This window comes from Festucalex cinctus, chromosome 17 (assembly GCF_051991245.1).
Source record: "Festucalex cinctus isolate MCC-2025b chromosome 17, RoL_Fcin_1.0, whole genome shotgun sequence".
Lineage (NCBI taxonomy): Eukaryota > Metazoa > Chordata > Actinopteri > Syngnathiformes > Syngnathidae > Festucalex > Festucalex cinctus.
Window position 1 is genome coordinate 17,131,404 of NC_135427.1, and position 14,182 is coordinate 17,145,585.

A 14,182-nucleotide genomic window follows, 5' to 3' on the forward strand; every position below is an offset into this window, starting at 1 on the left:
GAACAGGTCAAGCAGGTTGACGAACTCGCCAGGCTCCACCCACCACAATAAGTTCAAAACAAAAAAAGATATTGTTGATTAATCAAGATGAAAAAAACAAATGTGTAACGTGCTTTTGTTCTGCTGTGGAAGCATATCGATCACCATAGCACGCTACAGTACTTTCTGGTACGAAAGATCAATACATAGCAACATCAGATTAATAAAAGACCTTCTAGACTACAAGGATGAAATAGTAGACCAGGGATTCATACTTTTTCTTGACTTCCAAAAGGCTTTTGATAAATGAGAACACACATTCCTTTTTGATGTGCTGCGTGTGTATGGGTTTGGACCAAAATTTTGTGGGATAATTGAAACTTTTTAGACAGATACTTCAAGCACGGCGATTTTCCCAACCGGTACCACACCACGCTTTTCTGTGAATAGTGGAGTCAAACAAGGATGCAATATTTCACCTTTCCCATTTATAATGGCTGTTGAAATTTTGGCCATTATGTTAAACAATTCACAAATAGAAAAAATAAAGGGTGAGGGGGGTGGGGTATACTTTATGCTTCAATCGCAAATTTGGCAGAAGTTTATTCTTGGATATCTGGACATGTCATCAAAAAGGCATCAATAATTGGGGGCGGAAAAGAAAAAACAATGAGATGATGATCGCGCGTCACTTGCAGGTATGACAATTTGTTTATTTTGTAGCAGCTACGTTTACATGACCACAGTTAGCAAAAAACAAAACAAAAAAACACTCCAAACCGCCGCAGTGGAATGGTTGTGACCAGCACGTTCATTATACGGTATGTTAAATGGAATGTGACGAGACAATATTGTTTCATATGGAACGGCCAAGAGCGGCATGTACTGGTGAAAGTGTAATTTGAAAATAATAATAATAATAATCATCTTAAGGCTAAGTAGATTTCCGCATTTCATATTCATAGTTTTAACATTATGTCCAGAATTTTTACATAGTCCCCTATCAGTCCTTCTCTAAAAAGGTAGATTATGAAAAATTTCATGTACCTGTGTTTTAAATATAGGCCTGCACAATACCATAATCCTAATCAATTTAGAAAATGTTTGTACCATGGTTGGTTCAAAACCATATTTCATTGTAGAATCCCTGAATATTGTCTTGTATTTCTGAATACAGGGTCAATGCTTCAATATGTTCAAGGAGCATTTCATAAATGCGGAAATTGCACAAAAGCTGTCATATGATGACCTGATAGCCGATTTTGCAGCCCAGAAATGTAGACATGTGCCTCTGTAGGGCCTCTACTAACTTGCTTGCACTTTGTTTATTTCCAGATGTATATTTGGTAATAGTAGTGGCATTGAGTTTTATTTTAATTCATTTAGCTTTATTTATTTGAGTATTTGGTCTCATAGTTAGTTTTATAAAGACTTATTATTTATCACTTATTTTTGTGAACATTTTTAAAACTTCAATATTGACACTTAGAAGTAGGGCTGGGTATCGATTCAGATTTCCAGAATCGATTTACTTCGATTCACAAGGGCCCGATTCAATTCATGATTCACAACGATTTTCGATTCAGTTGAGGAATTCATGCAGCACATATTTTAGACAGTCAAAAGTACCAATGCTGCAAAGAGTAGAAACTTCTTGCTCTAATTTAATGCATTATTAAGAATATGAATATTTACATTAGGAATTGAATCCATTGCAGTTACATTAATCTGTTTAATTTAACATGGCCTTATAAAAACAATAAATAATAATTTAAATAAATTACAACCACAGCACAGGCTGTGTAAATAAATTGACAAAAATGGGGGGGTCGATATATTGATACATGGTTTTATGTATCGATATTGGGATATGAAAAGGTGTATCGATATGATAGCGATATATCGATATTTCAAACCCAGCCCTACTCACAAGTTATTTTGTTTAATAAAGCAAAACTGACAAATACTCAGATATTGTTCATTTCTACCACGGGAGGGGTGATGGGGTGTGCGGACGGAGTGTTTTTTGGGGGGTAGGAGGCACCACAAAACATTTATGCTTAGGGCACCAAAATGGCTAGCCCTGATTGGGCGCTCCGAATTGTCCCTAGGTGTGCTTGTGAGTGTGGATGGTTGTTTGTCTCTGTGTGCCCTGCGATTGGTTGGCAACCAGTCCAGGGTGTCCCCCGCCTACTGCCCAGAGCCAGCTGAGATAGGCGCCAGCACCCCCCGCGACCCTTGTGAGGAATAAGTGGTCAAGAAAATGGATGGATGGATGGATGGCGCAAGATAAAGCCTATCCTCATAGCCTTCAAAAGACAGATGCAAGACAACTATGTAAAGTTGTTAAAATATGACACGTAAAAATGCAATATCCCTGATGCAAAAACTTGAAGAGTTACAATTGTTTGATGACCTCTAATGTGTATATATATCGCATGTGCGTGTGTTTGTGTGGGTGTATGCGTGTGTTTGTGTAGTGGTGATGATTGTTTCTATTCAGTGCCTTGTAATCCGCACTTTTACTTTTTGTTTTGACTTATGTTCAATGCCAACATGTTTGTTAACATTTTCATGATTAATTAAAAAAAAACAAAAAAAAACTTTCTTGTTTAGTACGCCCCCCGCTGACGAGGTGTGGCTACTGCACTCCGAGGTTTGTCCGTTTGCAAGGGTCAAAGGTTACGATTTCAAGATGGACGCTTCTTGTCAGGTGCACTGTGTGAATCATTTCAACCACTCTTGTTGAGGACTTTTATTGTTTCTTGAATGACGTGGAAACTCGAAATAAATGTAAGAATCGTTTGTTTTGTTTTGTTTTCTGTTATCAAGTCGTCGTCAATCAAGCGTTTGGTCGCCATCTTACATCTCGTGCCAACCAATAAAACAAGAAAGAAATGGTGAGTGAGCGCCACCTGCTTCTCGGTTTGGGGAATTGAAACGCACACACACACTTTTTAGATTGACACGTGATAAATCAGACCAGCATTCATTTCATTTAAAAGTAAGCCCGTGTATGTTTGTTAGTATCGATGACCACCAGGGGGCAGCAGAGGTCAACCTACTGTAAGCCGGCCTTTGACGTCACACTGGAAGGAGACAACGTGAAGGTTCGTGCTTGCTTTCTTTGTCACTCCGCAACTTTATGAAATCATGAATTCATAAGGTGATGTCAGGTGAATACGAAAATGAAATGTTGACGTCATGCAAGACTGACGTGACTTCAGTGAACGATACTTGACTGCCTCTCCAATTTGTCTTCACTAACTTCATGACGTTGTCATCAAATATGACGTTATGACATCATGAGTCAATGACATTATAATGTAAATACCTTTTGAAATATGCCTTTTGAGTTGTTGTTACACATTTTTGACGCCAATTTCCTTTCAATAAATGCACACGTGTTGGACTCCCCATGTAATACCGTCTTCTGGCCAGCAGAGGGATTAAGTCTCCACCAAAATAACAACAGCGTGTGAACGTTTTTGCTGTCAATCCACCCATCCATCCATTTTCTTGACCGCTTATTCCCCACAAGTGGTAAAAAGAGTGCTGGAGCCTATCTTAGCTGGCTCTGGACAGTAGGTGGGGGACACCCTGGACCGGTTGCCAGCCAATCGCAGGTTTTTGCTGTCATGTTTTTTTTTTTTTTTTTTTTTTTTTTTTTTTTATTTCGTTTTGCTGTCAAGTCGTGTCGTTAGTGAAATATTTCACGTTTGATGAAGATGCCCAAGGTCACGTGATGACGTCGGGTCCACTTGGCTGCTGCTGATGCGCTTTGTTGTTGCCATGGTAACCACCAGCTGACGTCCTCTCCATCACTCTGCTTACCAAACAATTCATGATTTTTTTTTCTGAGAATTGGAAACTAGTCAATAAATAAATTAATAATAAAGCTATAAACTATAAAAATAAAGATAAAATAAATAATAATAAATATTAATATTTAATTCTATTTAAATTTGATTAAATTTAAATAAATACATATATAATATATAATGTAGTAATAATATAATAATATATGTAATATATATATATATATATATATATATATATATATATATATATATAAAAAATAAATAAACAAATGTAATTTATATTTAATTATATATGCTAATAATAATGATAATAAATAATAAATAAATATAAAACCTATAAACTAGTCATATTATTATTTTTTTCCTCATGATTCATTTTTATGATCAAATGAACCATAATAATGATGATGACTTAATAGGCGGGTGGTAGTTTACGTCCTGGACTGGTCACTGGGCAAATGAAAAAAAAAATAAAAAATGGACTGGTCGTCAGCAACTTAGCTGTGACTCTTTACTGGAGGAATTTTTTGAATAAATGAGATTTGTTTTATGAGATGTACTTTCAACTAAAACATTTTTGTTCAAAAGAAAGAGGAGACTGAGACTGGACCAGAGGTGGCGCTACAGGGGGGCTCTGGGGGCTATGCCCCCCCCCAACACAAATCTGTTTAGGAACAGATTTGAGTTGACTTCTTCAACTTTTTTTTATCTTGATATGATTGCGGAAACGATCTTGTCGCTGCCGTTTCGTAAAGTTTGACTTTACGATTCTCGTTGTGTAACTGATATTGTTGCGTATAATATAGTCACGCCGAATGTTTCTGTTTGTCTTTTTTGTCTATTTAGCTTTGATTTCAAAACCAAATCGCTCAGAAGTGACCGGTCGCCAGCCCAAACGACGGCTCACACGAGGACACAAAAACATCAAGCGAACGCCACACTGGGCCCGGATCAGATCCCTGCGGAACCTCGCCAACCCGTCGAACTGCGCTAGCTGATCAGCGCCCGCTCATGGCGACCAGTCCGCTCCATCACGTCGTCTGCATGAGCCCTGGCGACCAATCCTGGGCGAACGCTTCTACTTGCCCAAAAAGAGAGAGTGAGCGAGAATATGCGCGGAGGAGAGCGAGCGAGTGATTCTCTCTCTCTCTCTCTGGGTCGAGCGAGACCCTTCCCCGTCTCTCTCTCTCTTTTTGGTCAGTGTAGCGAGAGGCACAGCGTGCGGAGTAAGCCTCTCCTCCTCCTCTTCCTCCTCCTCTTCATCATCCTTGGTGGCTCAGCTGCTTCTCTTCCTCCGCAGTCCGTCCGGAAGCTTCTTCTTCTTCTTCTTTTTTCTTCTTCTACATCTTTTTTTCTTCCGCAGCCTCACTTTTGGATTGCTTTCTTTTTCCTTGCCTGCTTCCCCCCCCCCCCTTCTTTCTTTTCGTTCTTTTTTTTTTGCGCACTGAGGACGCAGCGGCGGCTGGCTGGTGTCGGCGTGCGTGCGTGCGCGTGCGTGCGTGCACGGCGGCGGCCATGGATCCCCGCATGGTGCTCGCGCTGCGCGCGTGCTTGTTGCTGTTGCGCGGAGCGACGCTGCACGCCGACTCCATCATTCACATCGGTAAGGAAGACGATTGTTTTTAATTGAAGGGGTGCGGGGTATGCAGTACGGTCCTGATGCTGCCTGCTGGTGGGTGTTTGGGGAGGTGTGTGTGTGTGTGTGGGGGGGGGGGCTAATGGGGTATAGCTCCCCCCACCTCTCTCCCCCTCTTTGGCGCGTGATGAGGAAAGCAAGCTGTTGCTCAGTCATTCATTCATTTGGCTTCATTCAAAGTCTTTTTTTTTTTTTATAAACGTTACGCTGAATGCGAGCACTTGATGTTGAAACATGACGTCAACATTTGTTGTATCAACCTGAAACGGGACAAATGTCATGTAAAATAGAAGTAAATAAACATATGCAACACTGCTGAGAGATTAGCTAGAAAAGGGATGGGAAAATACACCACATTAGATGTCGAGTCTGTCAAGTTGAGTCAAAAATTGCGATACATTATTAAATAAAAGTGATATATTTGCCGCATACAGTCTTCCCTCGCTATAACGTGGTTCACTTTTCGCGGTCTCGCTGTATCTCGGATTTTTTTTTAAGTGCAATTTTGCATATTTTTTTACAGTAATATACCCATTTTATAAAATTTATGAAGGTTTGAACATTGTCAATGTTTGAACAAGAGAGAAATGTGAGAACATGTAAATGCCTCAATGAGAAAAGTGTATAAATTGTGCGGTCGGGGATTTTAGAGCCTTAAAACATTTATAAGAGTTGTAAAACATAAAGCTAACTTCTTCGCGGATTTCATTTATTGCGGGTATTTTTTGGAACCTAACCCCAGCGGAAAACGAGGGAACACTGTAATAACCGAAATATGATAACAACATGCTCAAATATGATCACTGCAAATGTATGAACCGGAAAAGTGACGGAAATATGTGACATTAGCTCATTCAATCCCAGAAATCTTCACTGAAGCAACCCCTGTTTAACCAAAAGAAAGATTAGTCTCTTCTTTCATCAGGAAAAAAAAGTATATTATATATCAGTTTCCGTTTTACAGCAATTAGCATTAGAAGAGAGCTAAGTTTCATCATTATTCACAAACCTGTAGAAAAACACTGGCAAAAAGAGTTGGTTGCAACATGCCCCTGGTTGATCTCTTATACTCTGCTGCCAACTTCTGGCCTTTTTTGTAATAACTACCATTGCTTCAACCATTCTCTTCAGTTCAGTTCAGTTCAGTCTTCTGTATGCTCTAGCATAAAAAACAAACAAACAAACAAACAAACATTTAAATACGTCTTTGGGACACTGGTAATATTTAAAGTAGAACATATTTATACGTTTTTGGAAGCAAATGAGTTAGGATGTAAAAAAAACAAAAACAATAGTCAATATTGATCAATATTGATAACAACATTAGCTGTTTTAATCTGAAATTATGATATAAACATGCTAAATTAAGTGTGGTACAAATACACTAAACTGCAGATGTATAAACTGGAAATATGATGGAAATACACCACAGTCAATGTAAAGACATTATGACATAATGACGAATGTCAACATGTTGAATTAAATATGCTACACTATACACTGTACGCTGTACACTACGCTACAAGTATTAACCGGAAATATGATGACATCAATAAGATACATCAGATGCATACATTTGAAATATGTAAACATGGTAAACTAGGTGTAAAATATGTGAATATGCGACAATATCGATGTATTAAGCAGAAATATGACACCGTACACTCGACATTACATTTGATTTGATACTATAGGATGTAAATAAAAACACATTGAAATATGCAAGATGTGAACTCATTTGCTCCCAAAAATGTATAAATACGTTCTATTTTAAATGTTTTAAGTGTCCCAAAGACATATTTATACGTTTTTTTTTGTTTTGTTTTTTTCTTAATGTTTTTGTTATGCTAGAGCATACAAAAGATTTGATGCAGCCTCTCTACTGCAGAGAACGGTTGAAGCAATGGTGGTTCTTACAAAAACGGCCAGCAGGTTGCAGTAGAGTATAAGAGATCAACCAGGGCCATGTTGCAACAAGCTGGTTTCCCCAATGTTTTTACCAGGAATGTGAATATTGATGAAACTTATTCTAAAGCTAATTTCTGCAAAACGGAAACAGATAGAACTCTACTTTTTTTTCTGATGAAAGAAGAGACTCTAATCTTTCTTTTGGAGGCTCTATGTTTTTATAGCAATAGAACAGAATATTCCATGGGCATTGCAAAATCATTCAAAATCCAGGAAAACGACTGGGAGGGAATTGATGATAATGCTAGCATGTTGATTGTTGTCATAGTAACCACCAAAACATCTTGAGTGAAACAAACCATCGTTGTTATTGTTTGATTGTAATAGTAGTGACTTATTTGTCAACATACACCCTGGACTGGTCGCCATGTCAATGATGTGGCCTAAAAAAAACGTCATCCACACAGGTGACCTGTTAACAGGCCACAATGACATTTACCCTATAACTTTTGACCAAAGTCACTTTTTTCGGCACGTCAACTCGTCAATTGAAGCTTGTGGGCCAGCGGCGGCGTACGTTCCCGGATTGGTCGTCGGTGGTCACACAGGGGCACGTAAGGACAAACAATGGAGCGGGCCCCTCGTCAGTCTCTCTCTCTCGCTTGCTCGCTCGCTTGCTCGGGCGCAACTTTGAGCAGGACGTGCGCCTCATCTTAATGCGCCGATGACAAAGAGCACAAACGGCCACTGTTGGCGCCTGGCGCGCTGCTCGGACACACTTTGTCATCAAACGCACTTCAAAAAGGGGGGCTGGGGCAAGGGGGGCTGGGGCAAGGGGGGAGGGGCGGGGCTTGGACAGGAAGTGTGATGATGACACATACGGATTGGTGCAGCGAGTGGAGGGGAAGGGGAGGGGAAGCACTGCGCTTGCTACAAAGAAAGGAGAGAGAAGAAGAGTGAGTTATCAATCACACAATGTTGGCGTTTTTGTCACACGTGCGACTGCAACGCTCGCACTGTGAGCTGACTTGACTCGTCATACGCAATCAAAAAATAAATCAATCACTCTACTACTGACAATTTCTTCACATATACACACGGCTGAAAAACTGACAGGTTAAAATGCTCTAGCACCCTAATAAAATATTCTCATATGCGACTAAAATGCTCTCACGCACGCGACTGAAACATTATACGGGGGAACAATTTGGGAAAAAGAAAATCAGTTGATTTTTATGCTGATTTCAACACAAATTGGGCTGCTGATTCCAAAAGTGATGTCAGTTTTTTGCTAGCACGTCAACTTTTTTTTTTTTTCTCCCAGATACGCACAATTCAACTGATGAGCTGTCATAAGACGAGCTGATTCCGATTGGACGACTGACATCTTTGTTTGTGCATTCACAGTGTTGAGTTTGATTGCAGTTCCCAATCGGTCGCTGCAAGCAAAATCTGCTAACACATAGTTAGCATAGTAGCAACGAAGACAATTAGCGCTAGCTGAACTCTTGACTTTGGAACCATCGGCAAGGTCTCGTTCCTTTTAGGCTATTTTTTACTCTTCCAAGCTTGCAACTATTCCATCTTCATGTTTTATTTACATGCATACACATTTATTTCATGTTTTTTTGTTTGTTTGTTTTTTGTGAGTGAAACTCACTAAAAGTGAATGAGGTCCGGTCACGATCCTTTTTTATGCGTGTGGAATACGTCAACCAAAACCGTAGACAAGTATTTTCATGTATTCTTCCTCGGTGACGCTTGCGCGTGGGGGAATTCCGTGCCGGTTTCAGCACCGCCACCTGCTGGTCGGGAGGGACCAAAACCTGAGATCAGTTCTGCATTCGGCAGCCAAAATTGAGTTGAAAACAGTTGTCAGATCCAAATCCATCCATCCATCCATCCATCCATCCATCCATCCATCCATCCATCCATCCATTTTCTTGACCACTTATTCCTCACAAGGGTCGTGGGGGGTGCTGGAGCCTATCTCAACTGGCTTTGGGCAGTAGACGGCGTACACCCTGGACTGGATGCCAGCCAATTGCAGCAGATCCAAATCAACAAAAAATAAACGTCTTCCTCAGTGTTATTCAGTCACAAACTAACTGGAAATATTTTCTGACCCCACTCTGAAATATGACTGAAAGACGCTCGTGAGGAGAAAGCGAAGACGAGTCAGTTATCAATCAAATATTTGCTCTCTCATTCAAATTCTGTCGTTGGTGGGATCCGATCAAGAGTACTTTGGACAAGATGGCGGACGGTGTGTTGCGGGAATGCGGAGGGACGGGCGGGTGTTTGATGATGATGATGATGATGATGATGATGATGATGATGATGAAGAAACTGCTAAGAAGTTGACGGATGATCGTTTCCAGCTGGTAAGATTGATGATGACAGTTGATCAATGGCGTGAATGTGGCGCTGTCAAACAACTGATGAGACGCATTCGGGTCGCTGGTTCTTGTCGGGAAGACAACGACTAAGATTTAAAAAAATAAATAAAAAATACCCAACACATTCTTGTCAAGATTTGATGACAAAGCACCAGAAGCTGACGGCCCACCGACAATAATTGTCAGATGCATTTGGAAGCTTCCACGCCAGCACAACAATCGAAAAAGTGGAACTGCGCAAGTGGAGCACAACCAGAACCAGAAGCCCTTGAAGAAGCTGAAGTCCGGGTGGAAACTGAAGCTGAAGCCAAACCGTAACCTGCTGCCGAAGATGAAGTCGAAACAGAAAACGAAACACGGCCATAAGCCGACGAGTCAACACACAATCCCGAACCCGAGCAGAACCGGAAGCCCAAGCGGGCTGATGAGAAGCCAAGAAGAAGGATGCTGAACTGGCCGTGAACCCCCCCCAACCCCCCCGCGAGCTTGATCTGCACGCTTCAGACAATCCACGGCCAACTGCAGCGACTGGCGCTGACTTGGCCTCGTCAGACCGCGCTCGGATGGGATGTGACAGCCGCGGATCCGACCTCGGCCTACGCAAGACAACCCCCCCACCCCCCAACCCTCTCTCCCTGCCCCTCCCCACCCCCCTCTCCGACCCTCGACCCTTATTCCTCCTCCACGTCGGAGAATCCGTCGCATCCCGCCGCCTCTCGACTTGATCTCCCGTGACGTTCGCACTGCGTTTGTCTCCTGGTCAATCAAAGACCTCAAGTGGACCGACACAACAACAGCAGTCAACAAAAGTACAAATACTTCAGTCCATTTGGGAATATTTTTATTTTTCTGATGACATTTTGACAACTTTTGCTCCTAATATTTGAAAACGGATGTCAATGCTTTCTACTGTTTGCCCAAATCAGCTTGTTTCGTTTTGATAACAATCAAAGAACAAGCCTTGAAAAATATTTATTAGAAACTATGTAATGAGTTTGTTGCTTTGGGTCTGATGGTAGCTTAGCTTCTAGTTCTAGTTTTAGCTTAGCATATAAGTCCTGCTTCAACTTTGATATTGAGCTTAGCGTTTAGTTCTACTTCTACTTTTGGGTTTAACTTGTAACTGATTCTAGTTCTGGTTTTAGCTTAGCTTTAGTCCCGTTCAAGCTTTTATTCTGGTTGTAGCTGTGATCCTCGTTTCTTTGGTTCTTCATCTGGCTTGGAGTAAAATGAAGGGACAAAAGTAGTATTGTAATCTTCTGCTTTTGTTTTATTGGATTTCGGATGTTAGTATCATCACGCCTTAGACCAATGGTGTCAAACTGAATCCCTCGAGGGCCACAACCCTACAGGTTTTCGAGGCCTACCATTTTCAACACAGCTGATTCATATTTAAGCTCATCAGCAAGCTCTGCAGGAGCCTGATAATTATCTTGATCCTTGAATCAGGTGCGTTGGAGTAGAGAAGCCGAGAACACATGCAGTGCTCTGGCCCTCGAGGACCGGATCTCGACACATGGTGCCCATGTCGAAGTGTCTTTGAGCAAGACACTGAACCCCGATTTTCTCCCAGTGGATCTGCATGGCAGCAGTCGACTGTTGATGTGTGAATGTGTGAAGCGCTTCCGGTAACCAACTGACGCGCTCACCCATGTACTCCAGGTGCCATCTTTGAGGAGAACGCGGCCCGGGATGACGAAGTGTTCCAGCTGGCCGTGTCGGATCTCAGCCTGAGCGACGACGTTCTGCAGAGCGAGAAGATCACACACTCCATCAAACTCATCGAAGCCAACAACCCGTTCCAGGCCGTACAAGAAGGTAAGCGGCCAGATTCTATCCTGTGTTCTACGCAACTGAAAGCTTCTGCATTGAAGTTCCGAAATTCGCTTGGATTTGAGTCTGCTTGTGGTTTGCTTCTGCTTCTGGTTCTAGTTGTGGTTATAAGCTTTGGCTCTGTTTCAAGATGTGGTTGTTCTACCTTAGCTTGTTTTTTTTTCTGGTTTTACCTTTAGCTAGCTTGTAACTCTGGTTCTTGCCTAGCTTTGGTTCTAGCTTTGGTTGTGGTTGAAGTTCTGCTTCTAGCCGAGCAGGGAAATCTGCGTTATTGAGTTAATACCGAGACAATAAGCGAGTTGCCGCAAATGGCCGCCGTGCCACCTGCTCAAATATGAATGTGAAGAGTGAGACCAATTTCTTTCCTGGCCAGCGTCCTCGCGCGCCATTCCCAGCCCAAAATGTTTGTTTCCTCACCTGCTCCCACAAATCCCCCAAGCACCCGATCAGTCACCTCCCGTTCCACATTTTCCAGCGTTTGCGCTTGTCTCCTGCTTGTCTACATTTCGATTGTCGGTCGTATGTATGTTATATCAGAGACAGACCCGTTTCAGTGCTCATGCTCAGTTCATCTGCTTGCTTTGTGAAACTTTCGTCCTCACAGCAGACTCGTTGGATTATTGTCTTCAACACGCTAGCTTTGATTATGCTTTTGGGTTTGCTTGTAAACTTCAGGTTATGCTAGCCTCATTGGTTCTACTTCTAGTTCTGTGGTTCTGCTTCTCGCTTTGGTTTTGCTTCTCATTCTGCTTTTTGTCCTGACCTCCGCTTGAAGTTTTGCTTCTGCTACTCGTTTTGGTGGTAGCGTCGCTTCTAGTTTTGGTTTTGCTTCTAGTTGTGGTTAAAAGTTGGTTTGTGATTCCGCTGATGGCGATACAAGTTGATGGAGGCTGGAATGTCTGATGCTGGTGCTGCACTCTTAAAAACATCTATCAATCCATCCATCCATCCATTGTCTTAAACGCTTACTTCTCATAAAGGTCGCGGGGGTGCTGGAGCCTATCCCAGCCAGCTTTGGGCAGTAGGCGGGGTACACCCTGAACTAGTTGCCAGCCAATCGCAGACTCTAAAAACAGTTGGGTCAAAAATAACCCAACTATGGGTCAAATCCTTTACTGGGGTCAATTAGACCCAACTTTGAGTCAAGAAATTGGTCTTTTAGTGTAAAACAACTCATAAATATTGGTCATATCCTTTACTTGGGTCAACAAAAAGGGTCATTTTGTATAAAACAACCCAGAAAGTTAGCTCAAATTGACCCATAAAGTCAATTTTTTTTATCCATAACTGGGTTACTTTTGCCCCAACTGTTGTTCGAGTGTGATGAGGTTGCCATGGTGACCGTGATGAGCTTCAAGCTTCTCGATGCTAGCAACGGTGACAAATTGCGTGGCGGAAGTGACACCCGTTGGCCAGTTCATCAGATCCGAATATTGGCGTCGTCCCATGCAGCTGAATCGAAATCCTTTCAATCATTATGATTTGTGTAAGGACAGACGTATTTGGTGTATGAAATGAAATTGTAATGCGCTTTTGTATGGTGTCATCCACTGGTACGTAACCCCTAAAGTTGTGCCCCCCTCCCCCAATGTCCTAATGAGCTGCCTGGTTTGATAAAAATGGCCGCTTAGAGGAGGCTAATTGTCATCCTGATCCGTGTGACGGCACCCAATTAGGGTCCAATTAGAGGAAACATGAAATCTTTCTTTTTCCTTTCCACCTGAACACGTTTGCACATTTTCTTTTTCACCTCCTTAACTGCACACTTACTTTCTCTCTCTTTTTTTTTTCATCCTTACTGTCGTCCTTCAGCGCACAATTGTGAGCAATATGATCAACATTTGGAGACAAAAAGAAAACAATTTACTGTAACGACTTTTTAAAAGGGACTTTTTTGATATTTGAAGCAACACAAAATGGCTCATAATGGAAATTCTGAGGATGACTGTGACGATTATTTCTAATTTTTGTTTCTCGGCTTCACCGGCGTTGTGAAAGTTTGTCGCCCGTGGCGTCTGTTAGCACGTTAGCATGTTTTTAATTCATCCGCCGGCACACGTAGACATCTCGTCGTTGCGCATGAGGCGGACGAGAAAAGGATGAAATGTAGCCACACACGCTTACACGCACACGCCGGCTGGTGATGTGAGCGCTGTTGACTGTCTGACTTACTTTTGTGCCGCTTGAATTTATTGTTCACGTTAAAAATTCAAGTGTTCTTGTCTTGGAAATGTCGTGTTTATCGTTTATTCTTGCTGTAAAATGCATTTTTGGCCGGTACCCAGAAATTTTTCAGACTCTTCACCTGGGAAGTTTAAAAGGGGGGTAAACAAAAACAAAAAAACTGACATAAATAGACTCCGTTTTAGAGCAAACTAAGATTCACACTAGGAAGAAAGTAAAAAAAAATACATAAATAAATAAAACTCACTCAAGGGTTAAGGTTCAAACTCGCAACCTTCAGCTTTGGAAGATTGCCACACTACCACCTGAGCCGACTGTTTGCTTTTCTCCAAGAGACTAACAACACAGTTTTTGGTCTCTTGAAGGAATACATGCCATCATGGAATCAGCTCCAGCTGGCATGAGCGATATACTAGCAAACA

General features: G+C 41.7%; 1 protein-coding gene across 5 annotated transcripts in view; it reads left to right on the plus strand.

Annotated features, from left to right (window-relative positions):
• The first annotated feature begins 2,009 nt into the window (after window positions 1-2,009).
• LOC144005316 (glutamate receptor ionotropic, delta-1-like) overlaps window positions 2,010-14,182 on the plus strand; it is a 120,051-nt gene continuing 107,878 nt past the window's right edge. For 2 of the 5 annotated variants that reach the window (XM_077503426.1, XM_077503429.1), the window contains exons 1-4: window positions 2,011-2,879; window positions 3,007-3,089; window positions 4,647-5,403; window positions 11,406-11,561. In XM_077503426.1, coding sequence (XP_077359552.1) covers window positions 5,316-5,403; window positions 11,406-11,561 — 244 coding nt within the window. In that variant the 5' untranslated portion in view covers window positions 2,011-2,879; window positions 3,007-3,089; window positions 4,647-5,315. Of the gene's footprint in view, window positions 2,880-3,006; window positions 3,090-4,646; window positions 5,404-11,405; window positions 11,562-14,182 lie in introns of all 5 variants that reach the window. The other 3 variants (XM_077503428.1, XM_077503430.1, XM_077503431.1) reach the window with 3 other exon arrangements.